This window comes from Coregonus clupeaformis, chromosome 37 (assembly GCF_020615455.1).
Source record: "Coregonus clupeaformis isolate EN_2021a chromosome 37, ASM2061545v1, whole genome shotgun sequence".
NCBI classification, from domain to species: Eukaryota; Metazoa; Chordata; class Actinopteri; order Salmoniformes; family Salmonidae; genus Coregonus; species Coregonus clupeaformis.
Genome location: NC_059228.1, coordinates 26,012,279 through 26,025,022, shown reverse-complemented (window position 1 = coordinate 26,025,022; position 12,744 = coordinate 26,012,279). Strand labels below are relative to the sequence as shown.

Genomic DNA, 12,744 nt, shown 5'->3' with positions numbered 1-12,744 from the left:
TACCATGGTTATCAACTTTACCGCAGGAATGGAACGTAAGTCACAGAAAATAGGTGTTGTGGTGGCAGCTGCAGAGAAGTACAGTACTTGGGATTACGATATTTTACTGCAGAAGAGTTACAGGGTGTGTTGAATGATAGTGTCCCGTCCTCCCAGGCTGTCAGCCTGGTGTAGGATCAGATAGGGTCAAAGTAGTGGTGGGTTTTAATGAGTGTAGAGTTAGTTGGCAGGGTAATCTTTTCCTTTTCCATTTTCCCATTTTTGTATCACAAAGTATAAAGGCTTCATACTCCAGTCCAGTTGGTGGCGGTAATGCACCATTAATATTGGATGCCAACCGCCATTAAACTCACCCAAAGAAGAAGACGATTCGTCGTGCGGCATTGTTACATTATGAAACGTTATCTAATTTGTTTATATTTTTCTACTTCGCTATCTAGCTACTGTAATATCTAATGTTGGGTGTTTCAAGCTACTATAGCTAGCTATCTATTCTGTCAATACAGTTAGCTAACGTTATCTAGATAGCTACTAACGTTAGATAGGCTAACTGCCATTAGCTAACTAACTTATATCTAACCTAGGTCTGGGGCTTTATCTACCATAGCAATTCATTTTTAACTTCCAGTGTTGTCCAGTCGTTCTGCATCGCTTCTGGTATGGATTATGGGAAGGAGAGGGTTGTGGCGTTGGTGGATATGGACTGTTTCTACGTGCAGGTGGAACAGAGGCTGAACCCCGCGCTGAAAAACACCCCGTGTGTGGTCGCACAGTACAAGACATGGAAGGGAGGCGGGTGAGTCGACGTAGCTAACATACACACATCAATCCAGAATAAAATATGTAGACCTAGGGGCAATGAGACAGTGGGAGTGAGTCGTAGGTGCTTCCCATTACCCCATGTTTCTTCGTTGTATGGGTCAGGCAGGCTAAGATTTAACTCCAGTGTCCATTATAATGTAATGGAGACAGTCAGTGGAATTAAACCTTAGCTTGGGCTAGGCCTGACTTGTGATGCATACCTACATCGTCTGGTTCTCACCTCTACAAAACGTTTGTCTCTCCCATACATTACAGTTTTTTTTGCATGGACTGCTCAGAAAACATACCTGGACTATGATACTCACACTTTGTATCTTTACCCAGTATCATAGCTGTGAGTTACGAGGCCAGGGCCCATGGTGTCTCCAGGAACATGTGGGCAGACGATGCCAAGAAACTGTGCCCAGATCTCCAGGTTGCAAGGGTCAGAGAGTCACACGGGAAGGCAGACCTCACCCAGTACGTGTCCGTTATACAATATTTTAAGTAACTTGTTACCAAAATGTAAATCCCCAGGAACTCCTTCAGAAAGCCTGCAGTGCTAACCAGCTAACTGTCACCCCCTGTGTAGTTACCGGGAGGCGAGTGTGAATGTGATTGAGGTGATGTCACGCTTCGCTGTGCTCGAGAGGGCCAGTATTGACGAGGCCTACATGGACCTGACTGCTGCGGTACAGCAGAGATTGAAAAGCATGACTGATCAGCAGGTAGACCCTCAGCTCCTGAAGACCAGCCACATCCAGGGCTACCCACTGGCTCCTCTTGACCAGGAAGGGGCAGCACAGGACACCGCAACTGATAAAGGTGAGTTTTAAACCACAGTCGTCATTGGGCTGGGATTGGGTTCGTTTACCCCAAAAACTCTAAATATGAGTGTCGAGTTTGAGCATTTCAGAAAAATATTTAGGCCTATCTCTTTTAGTGCTGTGTTCTCATTTTATATACACTGCTCAAAAAAATAAAGGGAACACTTAAACAACACATCCTAGATCTGAATGAATGAAATAATCTTATTAAATACTTTTTTCTTTACATTGTTGAATGTGCTGACAACAAAATCACACAAAAATGATCAATGGAAATCAAATGTATCAACCCATGGAGGTCTGGATTTGGAGTCACCCTCAAAATTAAAGTGGAAAACCACACTACAGGCTGATCCAACTTTGATGTAATGTCCTTAAAACAAGTCAAAATGAGGCTCAGTAGTGTGTGTGGCCTCCACGTGCCTGTATGACCTCCCTACAACGCCTGGGCATGCTCCTGATGAGGTGGCGGATGGTCTCCTGAGGGATCTCCTCCCAGACCTGGACTAAAGCATCCGCCAACTCCTGGACAGTCTGTGGTGCAACGTGGCGTTGGTGGATGGAGCGAGACATGATGTCCCAGATGTGCTCAATTGGATTCAGGTCTGGGGAACGGGCGGGCCAGTCCATAGCATCAATGCCTTCCTCTTGCAGGAACTGCTGACACACTCCAGCCACATGAGGTCTAGCATTGTCTTGTATTAGGAGGAACCCAGGGCCAACCGCACCAGCATATGGTCTCACAAGGGGTCTGAGGATCTCAGCTCGGTACCTAATGGCAGTCAGGCTACCTCTGGCGAGCACATGGAGGGCTGTGCGGCCCCCCCAAAGAAATGCCACCCCACACCATGACTGACCCACCGCCAAACCGGTCATGCTGGAGGATGTTGCAGGCAGCAGAACGTTCTCCACGGCGTCTCCAGACTCTGTCACGTCTGTCACGTGCTCAGTGTGAACCTGCTTTCATCTGTGAAGAGCACAGGGCACCAGTGGCGAATTTGCAATCTTGGTGTTCTCTGGCAAATGCCAAACGTCCTGGACGGTGTTGGGCTGTAAGCACAACACCCACCTGTGGACGTCGGGCCCTCATACCACCCTCATGGAGTCTGTTTCTGACCGTTTGAGCAGACACATGCACATTTGTGGCCTGCTGGAGGTCATTTTGCAGGGCTCTGGCAGTGCTCCTCCTGCTCCTCCTTGCACAAAGGCGGAGGTAGCAGTCCTGCTGCTGGGTTGTTGCCCTCCTACGGCCTCCTCCACGTCTCCTGATGTACTGGCCTGTCTCCTTGTAGCGCCTCCATGCTCTGGACCCTACGCTGACAGACACAGCAAACCTTCTTGCCACAGCTCGCATTGATGTGCCATCCTGGATGAGCTGCACTATCTGAGCCACTTGTGTGGGTTGTAGACTCCGTCTCATGCTACCACTAGAGTGAAAGCACCGCCAGCATTCAAAAGTGACCAAAACATCAGCCAGGAAGCATAGGAACTGAGAAGTGGTCTGTGGTCACCACCTGCAGAACCACTTCTTTATTGGGGGTGTCTTGCTAATTGACTATAATTTCCACCTGTTGTCTATTACATTTACATTCCATTTGCACAACAACATGTGACATTTATTGTCAATCAGTGTTGCTTCCTAAGTGGACAGTTTGATTTCACAGAAGTGTGATTGACTTGGAGTTACATTGTGTTGTTTAAGTGTTCCCTTTATTTTTTTGAGCAGTGTATATGGTATCTTGACATTCTATATCTGTCCACATCCCTGAGTTTCTGATAAAAGACCATGTCATTTCAGATTTTCACATAAAAAAAAGTATAATTACATTTTATTGTTAACATACACATATTTAGCAGATGTTATCGTGGGTGTAGCAAAATGCTTATGTTCCTAGCTCCAACAGTGCAGTAATACCCGACAATATAAATCCCCCCAAAAAAAAGAGATTAAAAAAATATTAGAAAGAGCAATGTCAGAGTTCGGAATATAAATATACACTGAGTGTACAAAACATTAGGCACACCGGCTTTTTCCATGACACATTGACCTGGTTAATACAGGTCGAAAACTATGATCCCTTATTGAGGTCAATCTGGAGGAGAAAGAAACGCACACCTGTTTAGGTGAGGTGCTGGCTAGTGGAGTAGAACACTTGAAAAAGAAAAGGAGAGCTGCATACTCTAGGAGCTCAGATGCAATCATTTAATAACCTAATAACCAATGTTTCGACAGACAAGCTGTCTTCATCAGGGTATAATGACAAACACTGCGGTTCACTCGTTTTTTATAAACTGGGTGGTTCGAGCCATGAATGCTAATTGGCTGAAAGCCGTTGTATATGAGACCGTATACCACGGGTATGACAAAACATTTATTTTTACTGTTCTAACTACATGTGTAACCAGTTTATAATAGCAATAAGGCACCTCGGGGGGTTTGTGTTATATGGCCAATATACCACGGCTAAGGGCTGTATCCAGGCACTCCGCGTTTTGTCGTGCATAAGAACAGCCCTTAGCCGTGTTATATTGGCCATATACCACACCCCCTCGGGCCTTATTGCTTAAATGTAGTTTCAATGGACACACAGGTGTCTGTAATCATGGCTGGGTGTGGCTTGATTTCATTGGTTAATTTACAGATATAAATAGAACATATAAAAAGCATAAATGAATAACATACGATCATGGATATAATTTGGCTACATAGGCCAACAAACATTTACAATGGATAGCAAAAACACAATAATCACAAGAATGGCTTCAGATCAAAGTCTACGTTGAGACCGAAGAGAGCGAGGGTCTTTAAATTAAAGATTCAGGTAGCCTCTCGTTTTAACAATAAATGATCAAGGGTACCCCCTCTCCTAGGGAGGGTGATGTGTTCGATGCCGATATAATGAAGGGATGAAACAGTGGTTAGCTTCCAAGAAGTGGGCCGCAACTGGGTACGTTGAGTTTTTGCACCTAATGGTGCTATGATGCTCAGAGATTCTTACTTTTAATTTGCGCTTCGTTCCCCCCACAATTTTTACCACAAGGACAAGTTATAAGATAAATAACTGCCTTAGTGGAGCACGTGATAACACCTTTGATTGGGATTGGTTTCCCTGTTTGAGGGTGTTTGAAGGATCTACATTTGTAAGTGCCATTGCATTGAGCACAGCTATTACACTTGCAGTTTCCATCCAATAGAGGCGCAAATAGACGTTGTGCGGGGGTATTTTGGGGTGGTAAATCAGAGTTTACCAATTGATCTCTGAGATTTCTGCCCTGCGAGAATACGACCAAGGGAGGGTCCGAAAACACATTACCGATATTGTCATCGGATCTTAGAATGTGCCAATGTTTGGTAACCATTCCCTTCATTTGTTCAGAGCACTTTGAATAGCGCGTAGTAAGAATGCAAGAATGCTTCTTTTTGCCAGACTGTCCTTGAAAGAGATCATGTTTCGATTTGTTTTGGATTTTCTCAATGGCGGTATTAATCTGACCATTTTTGTACCCCCTCTCCTTGAACTTTCTTTGCACCTCAGCCATATTTCTGTGGAAATCTGATCGATCTTTACAAATTATTTTGATTAGACAGAATTGGCTCCATGGCAAACAGTTTTTCAAGGGAAGCAGATGACAGCTATCAGTCCTCAACAAACTATTACGATCAGTAGGTTTCCTGTAAAGATCAGTGTATAGAACATCATCCTCACACAAGATATAAAAATAAAGTGAAACTGATTTGACGTGTGTCAGATTGCATAGTAAATCTCTGGTGCTCAGAACAAGAGTTAAGAAATGCATGGAACTCCTGGAGCTGTTTTGCATCACCCCGCCATAGAACAAAAATATCATCAATGTACTGTTTCCAAATAATAATGTTAGGCAAGAAAACATTTTTGAGAGGATTGAGAATTGACTGTTTCTCCATTTAACCCACATACAAATTAGCATAGTTAGGAGCCATAGGGGATCCCATAGCAGTACCCTTCGTCTGGATAAAGAAATAATTTAGAAATAGTTGTGTGTGTGTGTGTGTGTGTGTGAGTACAATTTCAGCCAATGTTATAATGCATGCACTGGAAGGTAGTTCATTGGGTTCACGTTGCAGAATTATTTTTTCCATGGCTTCAATACTGCCTCGTGTGGAATATTTGTGTATAACGACAACATCAAAAGTAACTAACAAAAGGATTCTCAGGGAGAGGATCAAGAGATTCAATGATAGAGATCATACTGCTGGTGTCCTTTACATAGGAGGGGAGCTGTTCTGCGGGTGGTCTAATAAACATTCAACAACAGTTGATAATGGGGCCGTTACTGCATCAATGCCCGCTACAGTAGAGCGACCAGGAGGTTTTGTAACATTCTTGTGTAATTTCGGCAAGGTAGAGAAAGTGGCAATTTTAGGGTGTTGAATAGCCAAAAAGTTGTGTTCTTTTTTTATTGATTTGACCAGAACTTAAATACCCATCTAGGACAGTAAAGATAGTGTTCTGAAATTGGGAAGTGGGGTCACTTCTGAGTTTCTTGTAAAAGGTGTTGTCAAGCAGTTGTCTATGACCCTCATTTACATAAGCTGTCCTATCCATGAGTACAACCGACCCACCCTTATCAGCAGGGCGGGTAAGGACTGACGTATCGGATTGTAAATCAAGCAAAGCTTGTTTTTCATCCTTAGGTAAATTATGGAAAGATATGTACTCATGTTTGTTCTTAAGGAGATTATCAACATCTTTTTTAACGAGTCTGCAATATGTCTCAATAGAACGATTGCGATTGGCTGGAGGTACAAAATAACTCTTACTTCTAAAAGGAGTCGGAGTGTGTGCAGGTGAGGTCACCTGTTAAATCCACTTCAATCAGTGTAGGTGAAGCGGAGGAGACAAGTTAATAAAATACTTTTAAGCCTTGAGACAATTGAGACATGGATTGTGTATGTGTGCCATCCAGAGGACGAATGGGCAAGACTAAATATTTAAGTGCCTTTGAATGGGGTATGGTAGTAAAGGTAGTAAAGGCCAGGCGCACCGGTTTGTGTCAAGAACTGCAACGTTGCTGGGTTTTTCATGCTGAACAATTTTCCGTGTGTGTCAAGAATGGTCCACCACCCAAAGGACATCCAGCCAACTTGACACAACTGTGGGAAGCATTGGAGTCATCATGGGCCAGCATCCCTGTGGAACGCTTTCGACACCTTGTAGAGTCCATGCCCTGACGAATTGAGGATGTTCTGAGGGCAAAAGGGGGTGCAACTCAATATTAGGAAGGTGTTCTTAATTTTTTGTACACTCAGTGTATATGTATATGATGGTGTATATAGACAGTATGGACAGTATATGAATAGAAAAGGTGTGTACAGCAGTAGTTAAATAGGATAAGCCTTGACTAGAATACAGTATGTACATATGAAGTGGGTAAAACGGTATGTAAACATGGTGCTCCTCTCCATGGTTTTCCCCAGAAGAGCGAAGGTCCAGGGGCCTGCAGCAGTGGCTGTCCTCCGTGTCAGAGGGCTCTGGCTGTGCAGAGCTGCGGCTGGCTCTGGGGGCTGTGATCGTCGAGGAGATGAGGGCTGCAGTGGAGCAGCATACAGGCTACCGCTGCTCAGCAGGGATATCCCACAACAAGGTCAGTACTCTCTTCCCCTCTCAACACAACCAGTGTGTTCTTCCTCTTTCTGTCAATAGGGCTTTCTGTCAATAGTTCTACTAGCTTCCTTTACTTGTGTCCTTTCCCTCATGATCACTGAATCTTGGCAGAACACGACAGGTCTGAGCAACATGGTGGAAACTTGGCCAGTCCTTTCAGCTGTCAGTTCTAGGGCAGTGTCTGTTTACTTATCATGTCTCCCCAGGTGCTGGCTAAACTAGCCTGTGGTCTGAACAAACCCAACCGCCAGACAATCCTGCCTTTAGGCTCTGTTCCAGAGCTCTTCAACTCACTTCCCATTAGCAAAATGTGAGTGTACTGCTAGTGAAAACTAACTGTGTGCTGACAATTGACACAATTACACATATCCTTCACTATACATGCAACAGACAATACGATCTTTCCTGGACTACATGACCACAAACTATGCAGATGAATACAGAATCAACCTTACAGACTCAGAGATAGACTGATCCAGTCCTGTTGTTCCTCTCTCCAGCCGTAACCTGGGGGGTAAGCTGGGGGCGTCCATCACAGAGACCCTAAAGGTAGAGAACATGGGAGAACTGACCCGCTTCTCTCAGGCCCAGTTGGGACAGCACTTTGGGGACAAGACTGGGTAAACACCACACACTTCCTTCATGTCATGAAGTATATAAACCACTCTTTCTCAGTGAACCACACTTAGGTAATACTGTGGATCATTTTAAGTTATTAGCAAATTTTTTATATTGCAATCTGGTGTTGTAAAAGTAACTTCTCTTAAAGTAGTTATACTATTTGCAGTGGTGACTAATATAGTTCCTATATTGATATAAATAAATATTGCTCTCTTCAGCCAGTGGCTGTACGACCTGTGTCGGGGGTTTGACTTTGAGGCAGTGAAGCCCAGACAACTCCCTAAATCCATCGGCTGCAGCAAGAACTTCCCTGGGAAGACATCTCTCGCTACCAGAGAGCGGGTACTCAGAGCTATATTCATGCCCTCTCTCCATCTGTTCTTCTGTCTGCCTCCTCTGGTGCATCTCAGTAGATTATGGCCAGTCTCCCGTGTTGATTCTTGTTGAGCTCTATTCCTTCTAGGTCTGTTGATGTCTGAATAAAAACCTCTGTCTTATCTCTGCAGGTGCAGCACTGGCTCTATCAGCTGGCTCTGGAGCTGGAGGAGAGACTGACAAAGGATAGAGAGATGGTGAGGGACTCCATCTCATCTCACCATCTTCTCTTTGTCTCATCCCTCCCTGTCTGGGTCACGCCCTCGTGAGACTAAGGGACGGAAAGATAATCTACCTGCATACATGTCACTCCTCTCCCTCTCCATTCCATTTCTGTCACTCATTCTATCTCTCTCCCTCTCTGTAGAATGGTCGTGTGGCTAAGCAGTTGACTGTGGGTGTAAGGCAGTTGGGTGATAAGAGGCCCAGCAGTTTCTCTCGGTGTTGCGCGTTGGCGCGCTACGATGCCACCAAGATCTCCTCGGACAGCTTCGCCATCATCAAGAGTCTTAATACAGCAGGGAACCATCAGGCAGCATGGCAAGTTGCACAAATTAAGTCTGCCGTGACATTAGCTATATATGCAAACAAATCTAGACAGTATGGCAAATATAACACCATTATTTGGAACACTACAGCTATAGACCCCCTGAAATCTTAACCTTCAGAGACTTTGATTTCCCATGGCCAGAGTATTTCTTATTTTTTGTATGTTCGCGTTGTCTCACTCTCTCTTTCTGTCTCTTTCTATCCAGGACTCCTCCCCTCACCCTGCTCCACCTTTCGGCCAGTAAATTTAATGAAGCACCCTCATCCGGGGCCGGAGGAATCGCTGGCTTCCTGTCCAGTGATGTCACTTCCACCCAGGCCTCCACTCAGTCTTGCTCTGGCTCAAAGAAGGACTCCACCCCCGAGAGATCCGGCGCCATCCAGTCCTTCTTCCAAAGAGCTGCAGAGAAACAGAGGAAGGAGGAGGAGGAGGAGGGAGATGAAGAAGAGAATGATAGGGGCTATGGAACCTTTCTCCCGCCTTTATCTTTTCCTGTGTCTTTCTCTGTAGTAGAAAGGAGTGTGTCTGAGAATACAACCCCAACCTCAACTGTCCCTAGTAGATCTTGTCACCCTTCCTCTGTAGTCAGTTCATCAGCCAGCCCCCAGACTGCCATTTCCTCCTTCTTTCAGAGGAAGACTCTTGGGAGAAACCAGCAGCTCGCAACCGCAGCCTCACACAGCGACAGTTTCGCAACAGGCAGAAGAAGATGTTCCACAGTAGGAAATGATACAATAGGAAGTGTCCGACTTTTAACAGACACAGTTGAGTGTGAAATAGCAGGAAGTTACACAGCTCCGGGAGCTAAAACATGTGAAGAGCAGACTGTGAACGTAAATGTAAAACACACGAATCACACTCAATTCACTGGTTCTAACCAAGCAGAGGACCAATCTCTGGGGTCTGGGGAGGGAACGTGTACCCGATCAGAGGGAAAACAGTCTGGGGGGTCAGAGTTGCCCTACTATCCCCCTTCTGACCCGCCTCAGTGCCTGGCCAGTGTGGCCAAAGAGGACCTGCTGACCTGTGAGTGCTGTGGCCAGGACGTGCTGGCCTGGGAGATGCCTGAACATAATGACTACCACTTTGCCTTGGACCTACAGAACTCTTTCTCCTCCACCAATGCCTCTCTTCATTCCTCCTCTCTCTCCTCCTCTGTTTCGACCGCCTCCCGCCCACCTCTCAGAGCAGGCGCCCTGCTGTCGTCCCAGGGGAAGACGCGGGCCAGGGGCCAGTCAGGACCCAAGTCTAAACGGCTCCGCTCCACAGGGGGTAGTACTGGTACGCTGGACTCCTTCTTCAAGAGGAGCTGATGACGAAGTGGAGGACAAGAAGAGACCGACCATGAAAGGAGTTAGAGAATTCACTGTGCTGGACTGGTTACTACCGCTGATGCTAGGTAAACTGACCAACAATATTCTAAACTCACTGCAAAAACAATTTGTGATTGTATGGCCAGATGTTGTTCAATTGTAATGGCAATTATTGTACAGAATAAATATTTTTTAATTATGTAAAAGAAGCATATTTTGATGGTTGTACAGATATTGGTAAAGCCATGCTTTCCTGTATGTCCTATTTCAAGGGATATGTTGTCTTGAGAAGCATGTACATTTCTGTGATCATGTTTTAATAAACATTGAAAATAGGGCTTGTGGGCCTTTTTTATCAACCATGTGAAATGTGTTTTTGCCACTAGATGGTAGCATCACACATGACAAGACAAACGCAGGCAAAGTTAAGGCACTCAGTTTCATGCTTATTCAGCTTAGATACAGTATTTGCGTTCAAGGAAATTGTTTGCTTACTTTTACCAATGCAAATCTAAGAGAAGGCAAAAATGCAAAATGCCACAATGTGCTATTGGGCTTTTGCTGTGATAACATTGTTAAAGGTACAGTGGGGAAAAAAAGTATTTAGTCAGCCACCAATTGTGCAAGTTCTCCCACTTAAAAAGATGAGAGAGGCCTTTAATTTTCATCATAGGTACATGTCAACTATGACAGACAAATTGAGGAAAAAAATCCAGAAAATCACATTGTAGGATTTTTAATGAATTTATTTGCAAATTATGGTGGAAAATAAGTATTTGGTCACCTACAAACAAGCAAGAATTCTGGCTCTCACAGACCTATAACAACTTCTTTAAGAGGCTCCTCTGTCCTCCACTCGTTACCTGTATTAATGGCACCTGTTTGAACTTGTTATCAGTATAAAAGACACCTGTTCACAACCTCAAACAGTCACACTCCAAACTCCACTATGGCCAAGACCAAAGAGCTGTGAAAGGACACCAGAAACAAAATTGTAGACCTGCACCAGGCTGGGAAGACTGAATCTGCAATAGGTAAGCAGCTTGGTTTGAAGAAATCAACTGTGAGAGCAATTATTAGGAAATGGAAGACATACAAGACCACTGATAATCTCCCTCGATCTGGGGCTCCACGCAAGATCTCACCCCGTGGGGTCAAAATGATCACAAGAATGGTGAGCAAAAATCCCAGAACCACACGGGGGGACCTAGTGAATGACCTGCAGAGAGCTGGGACCAAAGTAACAAAGCCTACCATCAGTAACACACTACGCCGCCAGGGACTGAAATCCTGCAGTGCCAGACGTGTCCCCCTGCTTAAGCCAGTACATGTCCAGGCCCGTCTGAAGTTTGCTAGAGTGCATTTGGATGATCCAGAAGAGGATTGGGAGAATGTCATATGGTCAGATGAAACCAAAATAGAACTTTTTGGTAAAAACTCAACTCGTCGTGTTTGGAGGACAAAGAATGCTGAGTTGCATCCAAAGAACACGATACCTACTGTGAAGCATGGGGGTGGAAACATCATGCTTTGGGGCTGTTTTTTCTGCAAAGGGACCAGGACGACTGATCCGTGTAAAGGAAAGAATGAATGGGGCCATGTATCGTGAGATTTTGAGTGAAAACCTCCTTCCATCAGCAAGGGCATTGAAGATGAAACGTGGCTGGGTCTTTCAGCATGACAATGATCCCAAACACACCGCCCGGGCAACGAAGGAGTGGCTTCGTAAGAAGCATTTCAAGGTCCTAGAGTGGCCTAGCCAGTCTCCAGATCTCAACCCCATAGAAAATATTTGGAGGGAGTTGAAAGTCCGTGTTGCCCAGCGACAGCCCCAAAACATCACTGCTCTAGAGGAGATCTGCATGGAGAAATGGGCCAAAATATCAGCAACAGTGTGTGAAAACCTTGTGAAGACTTACAGAAAACGTTTGACCTGTGTCATTGCCAACAAAGGGTATATAACAAAGTATTGAGAAACTTTTGTTATTGACCAAATACTTATTTTCCAACATAATTTGCAAATAAATTCATAAAAAATCCTACAATGTGATTTTCTGTATTTTTTTTTCTCATTTTGTCTGTCATAGTTGACGTGTACCTATGATGAAAATTACAGACCTCTCTCATCTTTTTAAATGGGAGAACTTGCACAATTGGTGGCTGACTAAATACTTTTTTTCCCCACTGTATATGGGTCAGTGTAATCAGTATAAACAGTAGCCTATATTGCAGAAACTGGGTTGTAGTGTCACCATCTCCAAAGCCATTAAACACCCTATAATGCTCATACTGAAGTGCTCTTTTTGAAAACTATTCCATATCACAGATTCTTTTCCTAATCTTTTTGAACAAAAGAGGATAATCAAGTGTAAACCTCATGTTGGCTTTACTTCTAGGTCATGGCAGAGGTAGACTGTGTGCTACAAGGAGGCCCTAAACTTATGACAGACACGGAGCGCCAGTCCCGTGAATGAAGAGGCCTGGGAACCAACTACTTTCTTTCATTATGTGGATTTAACTATTCCCATACACTGGAATGAGAATTTGGGGTCTTAATACAGAGGTTCAATATTAATGCCTGTTTTATGTCATTATTTCAACTGTTTACATCA

The 12,744-nt window shown here is 44.5% G+C and overlaps 1 protein-coding gene across 2 annotated transcripts; it reads left to right on the top strand.

Annotated features, from left to right (window-relative positions):
* Positions 1-344: 344 nt before the first annotated feature.
* On the top strand, positions 345-10,491 carry polh (polymerase (DNA directed), eta). 2 transcript variants are annotated; one of them, XM_041866466.1, is made up of 10 exons: positions 345-796; positions 1,147-1,281; positions 1,394-1,626; positions 7,087-7,253; positions 7,480-7,583; positions 7,774-7,893; positions 8,113-8,236; positions 8,401-8,466; positions 8,637-8,809; positions 9,025-10,491. In XM_041866466.1, exons 1-10 carry the CDS (start codon positions 660-662, stop codon positions 10,130-10,132), a joined length of 2,367 nt encoding a protein of 788 aa, XP_041722400.1. In that variant the 5' UTR covers positions 345-659; the 3' UTR covers positions 10,133-10,491. The 2 variants fall into 2 exon arrangements, with proteins under 2 accessions (XP_041722400.1, XP_041722401.1); XM_041866467.1 differs by lacking the exons at positions 7,480-7,583; positions 7,774-7,893; positions 8,113-8,236.
* The last annotated feature ends 2,253 nt before the right edge of the window (positions 10,492-12,744 follow it).